The sequence below is a fragment of the Humulus lupulus genome, chromosome 8 (genome assembly GCF_963169125.1).
Source record: "Humulus lupulus chromosome 8, drHumLupu1.1, whole genome shotgun sequence".
Lineage (NCBI taxonomy): Eukaryota > Viridiplantae > Streptophyta > Magnoliopsida > Rosales > Cannabaceae > Humulus > Humulus lupulus.
This window is the reverse complement of record NC_084800.1, coordinates 116318949-116334060: the sequence shown is the minus strand read 5'-3', so window position 1 is coordinate 116334060 and position 15112 is coordinate 116318949. Positions and strand designations below refer to the sequence as shown.

The 15112-nt window shown below is 34.0% G+C and overlaps 1 protein-coding gene across 1 annotated transcript; it reads left to right on the top strand.

The window, feature by feature from the left end:
- Window positions 1–411: 411 nt before the first annotated feature.
- On the top strand, window positions 412–10834 carry LOC133798358 (cucumisin-like). The gene is made up of 10 exons (XM_062236610.1): window positions 412–595; window positions 838–932; window positions 1291–1385; window positions 1487–1730; window positions 3558–4074; window positions 7477–7577; window positions 9199–9423; window positions 9552–9663; window positions 9752–9950; window positions 10049–10834. Exons 1-10 carry the CDS (start codon window positions 512–514, stop codon window positions 10591–10593), a joined length of 2217 nt encoding a protein of 738 aa, XP_062092594.1. The 5' UTR covers window positions 412–511; the 3' UTR covers window positions 10594–10834.
- The last annotated feature ends 4278 nt before the right edge of the window (window positions 10835–15112 follow it).

The window sequence follows — 15112 nt, the reverse complement described above, 5'->3', positions numbered from 1 at the left end:
CATAGGCATTTAATTTTGTTTCCCATTTATTATACATATGTTCATATTCTCAACTAATTAAAATGCAACAATTTATTTAAAATAACATCTCATTAAATTTGATAAATGTTATATAATTAATAAAGATGTATTTTAATTGAGTTTTCTTTACATTTTCTTTGGTTTAGGACATATAACAAATGGGACAAAAAATTTGAGTGGGGTTAGACCATCGCTCTCTCCAAGTTGTGTAATTTATTAACTTCACTCTTGACTACTAAGTTAATATGAAAATGGTATGAGACTTGGATTTTTCGTTGTGGAATGTTGTCTCGTTTATCTTCAAGGATAGGACCCATCAGACTAATCAAACATTATTTTAACATGTCGAAAGGAATATATATCACTGTATATTAGCATGTTAGCTAGCGAAAGAGGGATAAAAAAAAGTGCTATAAAGATTAGTCTACCCCTTTTAGCAGAACATGTAATGTTCAGTTAGCATAGAAGTGGATATATGATATAAGCTTTAATGACTTTTTCACGGTTTCTCGTTCTTAGTCTCATTTCCATTCTGCTGAGTGGTCATCACTCCACAGCTCAGGATGATAAAAAGGTAATGAAATAAAATATGTGTGAATCACTAATAATTCGTATATAATTTGATTGACCTGACACTAGCTAGCTATAGCTAGTATTATTGATTATTCTATTTCTTTGTCTTCTTCGTTCTCTCCATCTTTCCTCTGTATATCTCTTCTTAATGATCCGCTATTGAATTATACTATATATATATATATGTATGTTTTAATTTTCTTCACATATATTGACGATAATATATATCTGGAATATCTGCAGACTTACATTGTATATATGGGTGATAGTACTCCTAATAAAGATGAGATTTCCACTTCAGATCTTCACATTAGCATGCTACAAAATGTTGTTGGCAGGTATATATTATATATAATAATTTTATTCAATCTCTATACATACAATATATTAATGTATTCTCTCACTCAACTTAATTTCAGGATCATGGTGTGATATGCTACTTGCTACCTGTGAATTTAAACTAGGAGTTTTAATTACCCAAGACATAAAATTATACTTTTATTTTTAAATTAAAAAAATAACTATATAGGTAATTTGTCGGTCATCTTTTGGAAAACAAAAAAATGTTGGCCATTCATTAACTATTGTTATATATTATTAGCAAACACATATATAGAAGAAGCTAATCCATTTCTATTTCTACCCATACCAAGTTATTAAAACTGTATGTATATATATGTGCGAATGATTTTTCAGTGATATAGCAATAGGATCTCTTCTCCATAGCTATAAAAGGAGTTTCAATGGATTTGTCGCCAAGCTAACTCGGAAAGAAGCACAAGAAATAGCTGGTCAGAGAATAATATTTTTTTATTCTTTGGTGAAATTTGACTCATAATTATACACATATATGGTAATTGACTTTTATAAACTCGATTTAATATGTTTGTAGGAAAGGAGGGTGTAGTGTCTGTATTCCCTAGCGAAAAGCAGAAGCTGCATACAACAAAGTCATGGGACTTCATTGGATTTCCACAGCAAGTTAAACGAAGCACTCTCGAAAGTGACATCATAATTGGAGTTTTAGACACTGGAATTTGGCCCGAGTCCTCTAGCTTTGATGACAAAGGTTTTGGTCCACCACCTACCAAATGGAAGGGTTCTTGCCAAGTCTCCTCCAATTTTACCTGTAACAAGTACGTAGTAATTTATATATATACTAGATACAGACAACAACGTGCATGCTTAGTTTTAAAATTATAAAAATTATTTATAATTTTAATAAAAATTGACTTTTATATATATATATATATAAAAGAATGAATTATTTAATAGTATATATAAATATTTATATTAATAATTTTTACATATATCATATCTAAACATGGACATAAATATATATATACATAATTACATGATATATATATATAAACTACAATAATATTTAAAAAAAATTAATAATAAAAATAAAATAATAATAATAGAAAATGTCATTGTGTACACAGTAGTATACATGCATAAACTATTTTTAATTTTTTAATGTATCTCACAATATCCTTTGGTGAATTTGATAAAGAAATAGAGATTCAATCACTTAATAAAAAACAAATCATCACACAAATTTATAATATAAAAAAAGATGTACACCTTCACTATTTTTAAATAAATATAATTTAATTATTTAAATTAACATAAAATATATTAAAAATATCCCATTTTAATTAGATACTTTATTTATGTTTGTTTAAGTTTATGTTTGTTCTAGTTTTTTCATTTGGCAGTCACAATAAAAAATTATATATTATTAGACTATTGTGTCCCACATGGAATAATTATAAGAGTATTGAGTCATTAATAAGAACATGTGTAACTCTACTAATCACCCATTGGTTTTTAGATGGAGCATCATGATTCTTGCATATAATATTAAGTTTATGTTTAATTAAATTTTATTTAAGTTATAAAATATATGATTTTATTATTTTGAAATAATTATCATTGTAAAATATATAAAAAATATCATATTTTAATTTGTTTAATTATTTATTTATTTAATTTTACTTAAGTTTAAGTCATGTTTACAGTTAAATATCAAAATATTATATTAAAGATGAGAATATTTTATTAAAATTAATGGAAAAAAATAAAAAACCACTTTATCTACACACTTCATATGTAAAAGATATATATATATTTATATATATATATATATATATATGCATGGTCCACACCCTATCGGCTGAAAGGGATCATTCAGGTCTCCTTTAAGTTTTACAAAGGACAAGTATACATTATATTATATCGGCCAGACACACTGGCTACCACAAAATATATATACATGATTAAGATTGTGTTATTATTTAACAATTAATGACTAATTGTTTTAACTAAACATGTTCTTAAATTAACATAACGTAACAATTAAATGCACATAACCAACTATTTAAAAATAATAAAGTATATACTTTAATCTAATTAGTAAAACATCAATAAAAAAACACAAGATTTCATTAACAATTTCTAATAATAAAATTGAAACGGCTTATTTTGTACAAATAATCTCCAAACTATATGTGTCTTGGCAAGTTGGTTCCCAAAATTTTATTTTTAACAAATTAGTCTCTAATACTTACTGTTTTGATGCAAATACGTCCGGTAAAAAATCTATTAAAGACAAATAGAATTAAACATAAATTGGTCTGTAAAATATTTTTGTTTGGCCAATTGGTCTCCAACCTCAAAAGTTTATTAATATAAATAAAAAATAATAAGATTTAGGACCAATTTGGAGTAAAGTTCAAGAACCAAATTGTACTTGCTTCTATTTGTTGTAAGTTTTTTCAAACGGTGCTAGCCGTAGGGACATATTTGCACCCAAATAATAAGTTAGGAGACTGGTTCGCCAAAAAAAGTAGTATATGAGGACTAACTTGGCATGACATAAATAGTTTGGGTACTATTCGAACAAATAAGCCAATTAACATTATATCAAGTTGTTAATACATACATATAAATTTGTATAGAAAAATCATTGGAGCAAAGTACTATCGTAGTGATCCGTTTGACAACGAAGATATGGAAGAATTCAAGTCCCCAAGAGACTCAAATGGGCACGGGACACATACAGCTTCAACAGCCGCTGGAGGCTTGGTTAGCGAAGCTAGTCTTTCAGGGTTTGCCTATGGAACGGCCCGAGGAGGAGTGCCCTCAGCTCGCTTGGCCATCTACAAAACTTGCTGGTTCGATGGGTGTAATGATGCTGACATTCTTGCAGCATTCGATGATGCAATTGCCGATGGTGTCGATGTGATTTCTGCCTCTTTCGGATCTCTTTCCGGAGATTATTTCAAGGATGCTATCGCCATTGGTGCTTTCCATGCCATGAGAAAAGGAATTCTAACTTCGACTTCGGCTGGGAATAGAGGTCCTTCACCAATGAGTCTCAACAACTTTTCTCCTTGGTCTATTTCTGTGGCTGCAAGCACCATTGATCGAAAATTCTCTACCGATGTTCGATTTGGTGACGATAAGGTGTATCAGGTAAGCCTTCCTTAAAATACTATATATATATTTATATATATGTATATATATAATAATTTTTTTTTTGAAATGGTAAATGAATCATCATAGATTAAATTGTGGAAAATCAAGAAAAATCGAGGGATCATATCCATTCAAATAGCTTAATGTCTAACTAAAGGACATGCAAACCAATCTATTAACCACTTTAAAAGAAAAGCGCACAGCGAACAAAGAAGAAAGTTATCTCCAGAAAATTAGACAAAAGAGCTTAATAACAAAGAAATAACATAAATAGAAAACCTAGAACATGGATCATATAAGTCCCTCTAAAAGAAAATAAGAGTTTCCATTTGAGAGATCATAAATTACCAAAATCAAAAGAGAATGATAAGTTATAAGTATATGCATTCCCATACAAATAAATAACAGCAGTTACTTATACCCATTAATTTAATAACTAAGATGACGATGATGATAATAATAATATGAAGGAATTTTTAGAAATAAAAATCACTAATTAGCTTTTAATAATTTACAAAAATATTATAAAGGCTTTTAAGATAAAAACTCTTAAGTATATATTTTAAAAACGCTTTTTTTGACAAATATATTAAAAAGGCTTTTAAGACAAAAAAAAAAAAAGAGAGAGAGACAGAGAGAGTTTTGAGAACTAGACTGTATGTAAATCAAAGTTTAGAATATACTAGAGTATAAGAATTAAAAAAATTATAACTGAAAAAAATCACTAAATTATAAATGAAATTAAATGAATTAAGGATGGAAAAAAGAGCTTAACATTCTAAAAAAAACAGTATAATAATTATTAATCAATAAATACTTAAATTTGGAACCAAACAGAGATCCATATACAAGGCCCAAAAAGGAACCAAATTAAAAATTGGCGGAAAACAAAAACCGAAAAGGCACAAAACAAACTCATAAAAAGAACACAAAAAGCAACAAAAAAAAAAGGCACAAAACTAATGATCAGAAAGAACTTATAAAGAATTAAAGTAAATGGTTTGCTTATCCAACCAAAGGTTAGAAACATGCTAGTTGCCATTGGTTTTAACTAACCGGAAGAGGAGTGATTCATTTAGACCTTTTATCGAATAACTAACATACAATACCTACTCCCACATAATACAAAAGTTCAACAAAGTCCATTATTCAACAAATTAAGTGCAACAAAAGTGCAAACCTCACACTGCAATACGAAAACTATAGAATGATCGGTTCTAAACAGTAAATTCTATCAAGTCAACATTGCCAAATCCTTACAAAAACATGGTGCACATGAACAACTTATATAATTAAGTTTCTTTCGTTTTTTTTTTCTCGGAATCACAATTATTTGGTAATGAAACTTTTTGACTCCATATAGTATAGTATTTCAACTGTAAAATTATTGTGAGATTCTCATATTTTAATTATTTTTTGTAAAACTATCATATTAGACAAGTCTCTTTCCACACAATACTGAAAAACTACAAAGGAAATAATGCTAAACAAAGAAAACAATATGAATTCACCAAAGATAATGATCGTGTATAGATAGACATAGACATACATTGTATAATCAAATTCAAATAAAACAATTATAATTTAAAAACACAAAAATAATCTGGATAACAACAATAGTAAGACAACTAACAGAAAACATAACACAGAAACTGAAAAACAATAAAATAGATACTAAAAATAAATAATTTGGCATTACAAATCAGAAAAAATAGGCATAAAAAAAATTCAATAATCAAAATGGTATGTAACACAATGTAGCACATTTTTCTCACAATAAAGAAAACATAGAATTAAGAAACATTTTTTTCTTCTTTCACACGCATGTAGCACCTCTAGATAAGATAATCAAACCCCACAAAACCCATTTATTATTTATTTTACAAAAAAATTACACATTTCATGGTCTTTCACACACATGCTCACAACAAAGATAAAATAATATCCACAAAAACCTTGCTGATTAATTCAAACTCTACTAGAGATTGAATGTCTAAGGATAAAGAAAACACAAATTTAAAAGCAGAAAAACAACCAAACAATAACTACAAAATATCTAAAAGTAGGGAAAAATATACCTTTATAATATGAAAATGACAATGATATGCTGAAATTGAAGAAATAATAAAAAAACATTAAAAAAATAGTAAACGACACAAATATAATCTGGATAACAACAACATTAAAATAACCAACGAAAACACAACATAAACTTAAAACCAACAAAACGACATCAATATCTTTATTTGCAAGTGGAGAAGGACAACCAGAGCTTCATTGAGCAGAACAACAACTAAAATGGATATTGGGTATTAGGGTAATGCTCAAGAAAAGAAACTATTGAGTAGTGACTATTATGAATAAAATAATATATAAAAAATTTGTTGATTTCTGGAAGAAAGAAGAAGAAGAAAATAAAAAATTAAGAAGATGAATATAACAACTAAAATGAGTATTGACCATTGAGTAAAGGGTAAAGTGCAAGAAAAGAAGAGAAAAAAAATGATTAAAAATATATATAAAAAAGAGATGGTGGAGTATACTATCATGAAAAAAAATAGTGGAGTATTAGGTATATATGTACATTATTTTATTAAACTTCTACATTTCTATTATAATAATAATAATAATAATAATAATAAGAAGAAGAAGAAGAAGATGTGATGTATAGCATAAAAAAAATTATGGAGAATAATAATTAAACTAGAAGATAGTAGGAGAAAGTGTGTGAAAATAATAAAAAAATTAAATAAAAAATATATAAATGCATGCTAATATATACGGTAATACACAAAACCGTATTTTTGAAAAATTAAAACTAATCATACCGTATACAATACATAAAACATTGCCCAATAGTAAAAATGTGAGGAAATAAGAAATCCATAAATAATAAACACGTGGATAGGGAACTTATCCACCGACATTCATTAAATATATTTTAATACGCATCTTCTTCAAATACACTTCATTCCACTTAAAAATAGGCCTTTATCTCAAAAAAAAAAAACTTAAAAATATGCCAAAAATTTATAAATAAAAGTCAAACAGTTTGTAAGGAATCACCGAGTTTATAAATATGCTTTTAAAATATGGTCAATTTACACCGGTTTTCGGTCAACCTTTTTAGGTCTTTTATTAGGTTTGAACCCACGTGACATAATAACTCATTAGTAAGTCCATGGCGGACTCCCATGCATGTTTGTGTTGACATTTCAAGGATATATATCTCTTCATCATGTACAACGAGATTAGACATTAATATACTAAAATATACTTATCTCACGTATTGAGGGACAATGATTAATTAATTATACACGTACACTAATATATATATATGTATAATTATATGGCGCCAGATATATAAGTGAGGGTTCTTTTTTCCTTATTTATTAATAGGGAACATCAATAAATATAGTCGATCTTAAGGAGCAGCTTTTTCCTATGATATATGCTGGGGATGCAATGAACACTTCGAGTGAATTCTACTTTCCAACAAGGTACGTAAAACTAACAAATCAAAAGTTAACATGAAGCCGTAATTGGCAATATATAAATATATATAGGAAAATTCTATCCCAGGTATATTAGTTTTGTACCTATCCATAAGGACATTTTATTAACCGTAGATGATAGATCAAATAGTTAAAAACTTTATAGATTCACTATAGTTATAATAGAACTCACTCTTCCGTAGAATTTTGTCTAACTAATTTATTAATATATTTTTTAATAGAAAACTAAAATCTATTTTATATTTTATTTATATTATTTTATTAAAAAGTAAGGAATCAGTATGATTGCACATTTACTTTTTTCACCTTACTCTTCCTCTTTATTTCTATCACCATTTTCATTCCCCCAAACCTTCATCTTCGTTTTTATAATGAGGCAAAGTTAAAATGAGTTGAAATGAAAATATGTTTTATGACCATTACCATATAGTTATATCACAGCTATTTTGTTTGTTTTCTATGTTTATAATCTCATTTTTCAATGAAGTTTTCTCCTCAAATTTTTTTAAGTAATTTTACCAGTCCCAAAAAAAAAAAAAACTTAAAATAATCAAATAAATGAATATCGAGAATAACAGTTTTTGACCTTGCTCTTACAATAGAATTGTTAATAGATATCATTTAAGAGACACTTTAATACTTTAATAACTTAGCATACTGCAACAAAAGTACAACGCAAGCAAAACTTCAATCTGTTTTTTGCTGGGTAATATTGAAGTACATTAGATATCAAAAAGTAGTTCACTAACCACAGTGGGGGTTAGTTCCCAGAAGGGTACAAAATCCAGAAAATGAAACAGTTGATGCCCATCTACTCATCTCATGTGCAGCTACATTATAGCATACGACCGTTATACTAGGCGGGGTATATAACAGGTTTTGGAGTTGGGCAAAACAATCTCACATCTGACAGTTCGGGTACTCCTCCTCGTCGTTGTGAAGGAAGTAAAAGAAAAAAAAATAAACGAAAGAGAGGAAGAGTTGTTGGGTGGTGGGAGAAAGAATCGAGAGAAATTAATGTTACTTTTTTTGTTTGAGAGGGTGAAAGAGAAGAAGCAAGTTTGAGCTTTTTTTTGTATAGAAAGTTTTCAAATGCACGAGAACCAAAGTGTTTAACTTTTCTTTGGAAAATGAAGTGCATGCATGCAATTATATCATACTTACTATCAACATCCTAAAATCCTCATAATCAAAGGTCTAAAAAATTGTGCCAATTATATGGGGACTAAACAAATATCCCATAGAACCCTCCTATATATATATATATATAGAGAGAGAGAGAGAGAGAGAGAGGGGTGATTAATAATCTTTTTGACTAGTTGCATTTGATCAATTTGATGTGTTGGAAACTTCTCAGTTTAAGTGTGGTCCAGAGAGGCTTTTGTATAGTGGAATAGATTGTGTAATAATTCCTTCAATTATCCAAAAACTTAGCGAAAAATAATTGTCATAATTTCCTTTTCAAAGAACGATAGAACCAATATTAATTAGCGTAGCTTAGAAAGTGGTACGTGTATGACTAGCTAATTAAGTATAGTGTGTTTATGAATGTAATTTCACTTTATAATGTAATCGAAGACTTAATGATGATGTAATTCTTATGCAGATCATATTGCTTTACCGATTCATTGGACCAAAACAAGGTAAAGGGTAAAATCATCTTTTGTGACGTCTATTTTGGGGACAATTTGAATGGAGTAGTTGGCGTTGTCGCGCCAGCTAGCAGTGGCGGAGCTGCCAGGGGTGACGTAGCTTCCGTCTTTCCTGTGCCTACATCCATACTTAAACCAGAGGACGGTAGCAAAGTTTATGTCTATTTAAACTCCACCGGGTTAGTACACATATTTGGAAAAATTAATTCATGAAAACATAAAAATGATTAGTACCATAAAAACACTCATAATAACTTTTCTTAATTATTTCACCAAACAGTTTTATTTATTTATTTATTTTGTATAGAAAACCTACTGCATCGATATCGAGGAGTAAAGAAGGACCTAATAAGCTGGCCCCGTACATAGCTTCATTTTCATCAAGGGGTCCCAATCCAATCACCCCTAATATTCTTAAAGTTAGTGTATAATTAATATGTGATCATTTAAGCTGGAACTGCATTTATTTTTGTATAATATATATTTATGGTATTTGTACGTATGCAGCCAGATTTAGCAGCCCCGGGAGTTAATATCTTAGCAGCTTGGCCTCCGTACGCTTCACAGACAAGAGAGGCACTGCCTTACAATATTATTTCTGGGACATCAATGGCCTGCCCGCATGTGTCTGCTGCAGCTGCGTACGTCAAGTCGTTTAACCCCACGTGGTCTCCTGCCGCCATCAAGTCTTCCCTTATGACCACCGGTAATATAATGGTGTCGTTTCTCATATTAAGCAAGTTATATAATAATTTGACATTTTTTTTTTCTAACTTTTTGTGGTGGCATTACACATGGTTGTAGCTAATCCAATGAGTGCGGACCTTAATCCTGATGCCGAATTTGCTTACGGATCCGGACAAGTAAACCCTCTTAAGGCTGCAAATCCTGGCTTAGTATACGACATCGTTGAAGCCGACTACGTAAAATTTTTGTGTGGACAAGGCTACAATGCCAAGTTATTGCAAATAGTTACCGGAAGCCCTAAGAGCTCATGTCCAAAAACTATTGCCACCCTGAATGGGACAACTCCAGACCTTAACTATCCTGCTTTTGTTCTTTCTGCCCCACTTTCACGTCCTATCGACCATGTTTTTTATAGGACTGTCACGAACGTTGGGTCACCCACATCCATGTACAAAGCCAACTTGGTAGCCCCAACAGGACTCAATATTACTGTGATCCCAAGTGTCATTTCATTCACGTCTCTCGGGGAGAGCCAATCTTATACGGTGCGGGTGTGGGTGCAGGCAATTATGGATAAGAAACTTATGTGGTCTGCTTCACTGGTTTGGGATGATGGTACTCATCAAGTGAGGAGCCCTATTGTTGTCTACTTAACAATATAAAATTATATAATATATATATAAATATATAAATACCGAACTAGTCTCTCATGACGTGTGAACCGTCGGATTGGTGATTTGATCTGGCTCTTTCAATGGTAATGAGAGAGTGTAAAATTTGGTGAAAAGGTGTAGCTGGTTTTGTGGGTGTAAGGGAAATGTAATAAAACAAGTGGGATTATGTTTGCAACCTAAGACTATATAAGGACACCCGACTAATTATAAAAAATTAAATCATTTCTAACACTTTTTCTCAAATTTTTTTCATTATTTAATTCCATATTTTTTTTTATAATTTCAATAATTTTATTTAACAAATTTTATATATTTTTTGTGTTAATTTTTTATTTAAATATTTAAAAATATATATTATTTATATGTATTTTTTAGAATATTATTTAGAATATATATTAATTTTTAACAAAATGGGGTATACTAATCAAATTTTTGAGTGCAAATATAATGCCCCATAAAACAATAATAAAATAAATGGTAAATACCTATTTGATACAGTGTATTTTTATCGAAATACAGACTTGGTACCTTATGTTTTCAATAATGAGCAATTGGAACTTTATAATTTGAAATCATACATGTTATCCATATTTTTCACCTTGGATACATGACATGAACAAATAGGTTCCATGAGTTCTCAGGAGATGCTTGGGCCCAACCTGGGCCCAGGGAACAATGAGCAAGGAAACCCTGTCAGGCCAGACCACACCAAGCCCAATAATTGGCGAGTAGCACAAGCATAGCAAAGGAACCGGAACTAAGATGTAGGCCCAAATCACCTTCCTGATCACACTCAATCTATATCCTCTGGGATGTAAATTATGGTGGCAGACGATCCATTACAAGAGACGAATTCCATCTAGTAGGATCCAGGTGAAGTCTCCGCCATCAAGGTAAATGAACCCGAGGCTTGGTAAACGAACCCGAACATCGGTAAATGAAACTGGACCACCTAGCCGGATAGAACAAGCCCAATCCTTCCTACAGGTGAAGTGTCCCCGAGAAATCCGGCAGTTGGTCTCCCTAACTAACCTACAAAACGGGGTATGCACGGAACGTACACTATTCCTAAGAAACGTTACTACCATTACTCTTACAAATCCTGTCCCCAGGATCCCATTGGTAGCCCATGAGGATCAGTGAGTGCCAACGTACAAAGGGAAGTTGTAAGGCTCTATCACGCCTAAGTCGGCCCAAATGGGCCCAGATTAACATCCTTTAATCATGTTACATTTCTTGTATTATGGCTCTGTTAGCGAGCATTTATAATTATATCCTTATTGGGTTCGGATTAGTCCGACCCAAGTCACATGACTGCCTATAAATAGGGTCATTCGTGCCCAGTAGCAAGGATCCCAAATTTTCTCTTGTAAGCTAAATGCTGCTGAACTTGCAGAAAATCTCTATTGTCAAAACTCTCTAAAGCCTAATAGTAGTGACTCGTGGACTAAGGCTTATTAAAGCCCCAACCACGTAAATACCATGATCTTATTTATTTCTTAGCCTTTCTTTCTAGCTCTTACTCTTCAATATATTTATAGTTTCCGAAAAACTCGGTAAACATTTTGGTGCTTTCATTGAGAGCTGAAGAAAGTTTGGATCAATTTTTGTCATCTGCAAAAATTGTGAACACCAGACATATCATGTTTGATCCCGCTCATCAACAACAACAAGACAATGGAGAACCATTACAAAGCCAACCACTTCCTTACGACCAACCAGAGGATGTGCCTTACCATGGGCCCTTGCCTGATGGCTCCCAAAACATCAGAGAAGGGGGTAGATACGATGAAGATTGTTACGAGGAAGACGGAGAGGGGTATGAAGACTATGAGGCCGAGAATCCCGTTGATCCTGACGGGAAAGACGTGGAACCTGAGCAAGAGGATCCAGAATTGGTTCGTTTAAGGCAATAGGTCCTAGAACAAGAAGCAAGGATGGCGGAACAGCAGGAGGTTACCCGACAGATTCAAGAGTCCATCCTGGCTCTTTAAGATTTCATTGCTGCGCAGGGATTTATAGCCAATCCCTCAGCCGTCTGTCCCACCTACAGGGACTACCGTGCCCAATAACACAACCCCTATTTCTCCTCTGAAACGATCCCTGCATCCCAAAGCCGATCCATTAAATCTGGTTCATGAAAAAGGGAAAGCCAAAGTGGTTGATCTCGTCGAAAAAGCAAACCCCCACAAGAAAGCTTCTCCCGCTCTAAAAACTAGGGCAAGAATGGATGAATCCTATCCCAGGATGGAATCATTCGAACAATCCGCAGGGGAAGCGCCCACAAGGTGCTAAGCCACATAACGTCCCCACACAAGCACTTCTGTGAACAAGGATCACGTTGGGCGCAAACGCAGAGAGGAGCCAAAAACGATCAGTTCGGGAGACGAAACATCCCATGTGGATTTGCTAGATGACCTCAACCCTTAGAAGGAGTAGGCCCGAAAAGAAAAGATTCGCCCTCGAGGAGGCGACTTGAGGAATAACCTCAATGACAGGAGGAATGAAAGAGTTCCCCTTGACGCTGGAATGGCTAGGTAGTTCATGGAACAACTAGCTTCTCTAAAAAAGGTCACAGACCGCTTGGTCTGGAAACAAGAAGGTGGAGGTTCCAATTCTGAAGACGAAGAAAAGGAACCGTGCGCCAAGCACATCCTGGATGTCGTGTTACCAAAAGGGTTCAAGATGTCGAACATACCCGCTTATACTAGAAACACTAACCCTAGAGATCATCTATCTCGCTACAATCGCTTGATGATTGTAACTCATGTCTACGACAACGGCAAATGCCTATGCTTCTCGATCACTTTGGTCGGACCTGCCGTAGAGTGGTGGAAAAGGCTCAAGACGGGATAGATCAAGTCTTGGTCCGGATTGCAGTTAGCTTTTTGTAAACAATTTGTGGTCACCTGAAAACTAGACACGGAAGCCAGTGCGCTGGCCAACATTAAGCAACATCATACTGAAACCCTTAGGGCTTACATCTAACGCTTCATGGAGGAAGCTTCAAAGACTAAGGTGGATGATGCACAACATCTAGTAGCCCTCCAATCTGGAATCAGAGGAGGATCCCCTCTCTGGGATGACATGCAACATAGAAAGGCGGCCACCCTTGAAGAATTTATATGGAGGACACAAAGCTTCATCAACTGGGAAGAGGCTCGAATCCAAGTCTTTGGATTGTAGCCAGTACCCCAATCGACAGTACAGACCCTTCTCGGGTACGGAGCACAGTACCCAAAAAATTTCTATCCAACACCTCCAGCGGTGTTCGGACCCGCCGGAACCCTCTGGATGTCGTTCATGACCTGACTGTCCAGAGGCCCACTTCATCGGGGTATGCTCTAGCTCCTCCAACCAGATACAGTGCCACTCCTGGAGGTGCCCGCTTTCCTAGACTGAATGGCTGAGGCGAGCATAAAACCTTCTCGCGGAAAGAGATCTGGCAAAAGTCAGAGCCGGTCGGAGCCCACAAAGAAGGGAAAGAGGGGGTACGAGCCCCAATACACGAAGTATACAAACTTGGTGGATACCCGGGAAAACATCTACCTTGCAACGAGAAATGTAGTCCATTACCAGAAACCAAGCCCCATGTTTAAAGGGGGAAAGAATTCAAGGGACACAAGCAAAAGGTGTGCCTATCACAAAGACGTGGGCCACACGACCGAAGAGTGTCGTCCGCTGAAAGGCGGGATCGAGAATTTGATCAAACTAGGACATCTCCACTAATTGGTCAGGATGCCAACGGAAGTTCCGAGACTGTTAGCGGCTCCCAAACAATATTTGGCCCAGGGCGCATAGGTATCATACCGAACTCCTCAGGGAGGGTATGCTCTAGGATCGGGAGCACAGGCCCCTCAGGGGGGCCCCAATAGTGCTACCGCCTGTAGGCCCTATGGCTCCCATATCTGGGATGTTGTATCCCACCATATTGGGAGGACCACACCTGGGAGGATCATCTTGGAATGATTAGAAGAGATACCTCAGTGAACTTGATCACGACCATGAGGTGTGCGTTGTAACGACCCAAATTTCCTAATATGGTGTAGGGCCCTGATTAGTGTGCCTGGAGGGTAATAAGTGAATTATTGCTATAATATATGAATTTATGTGAATATGTGATAGAGATGCATGTTTAGTTGAATTAAATATGCATGTGGGCCCCGTTTGGATATTAGGGGTATGTTTGTGATTTTAGCCCGTTGAGGGTATAAATGTGATATGTCTGTAATATATCTGTGTGGCACGATCTGAGACAGTCCTAGGGAGCAGTTAGCCAGAAAGTCACAAGTAACAAAACCCATGTTCCCATAGAGCTTGTATGTAGGGCTGAGCCCAATATGTTTGAATTGCAGGGCGTAGCTCTTTGATTGAATTTGTTAATGTTCAGTATATGTTTTACTATGTTATGAATGCAATTATGTAAATGTTCGGCAAGAGCCGGGAACGGCAGAGGCTGAGGTTGCCAGGGGCCGGGAACGGCAAGGGGCCGAGAATGGCGTTAGGC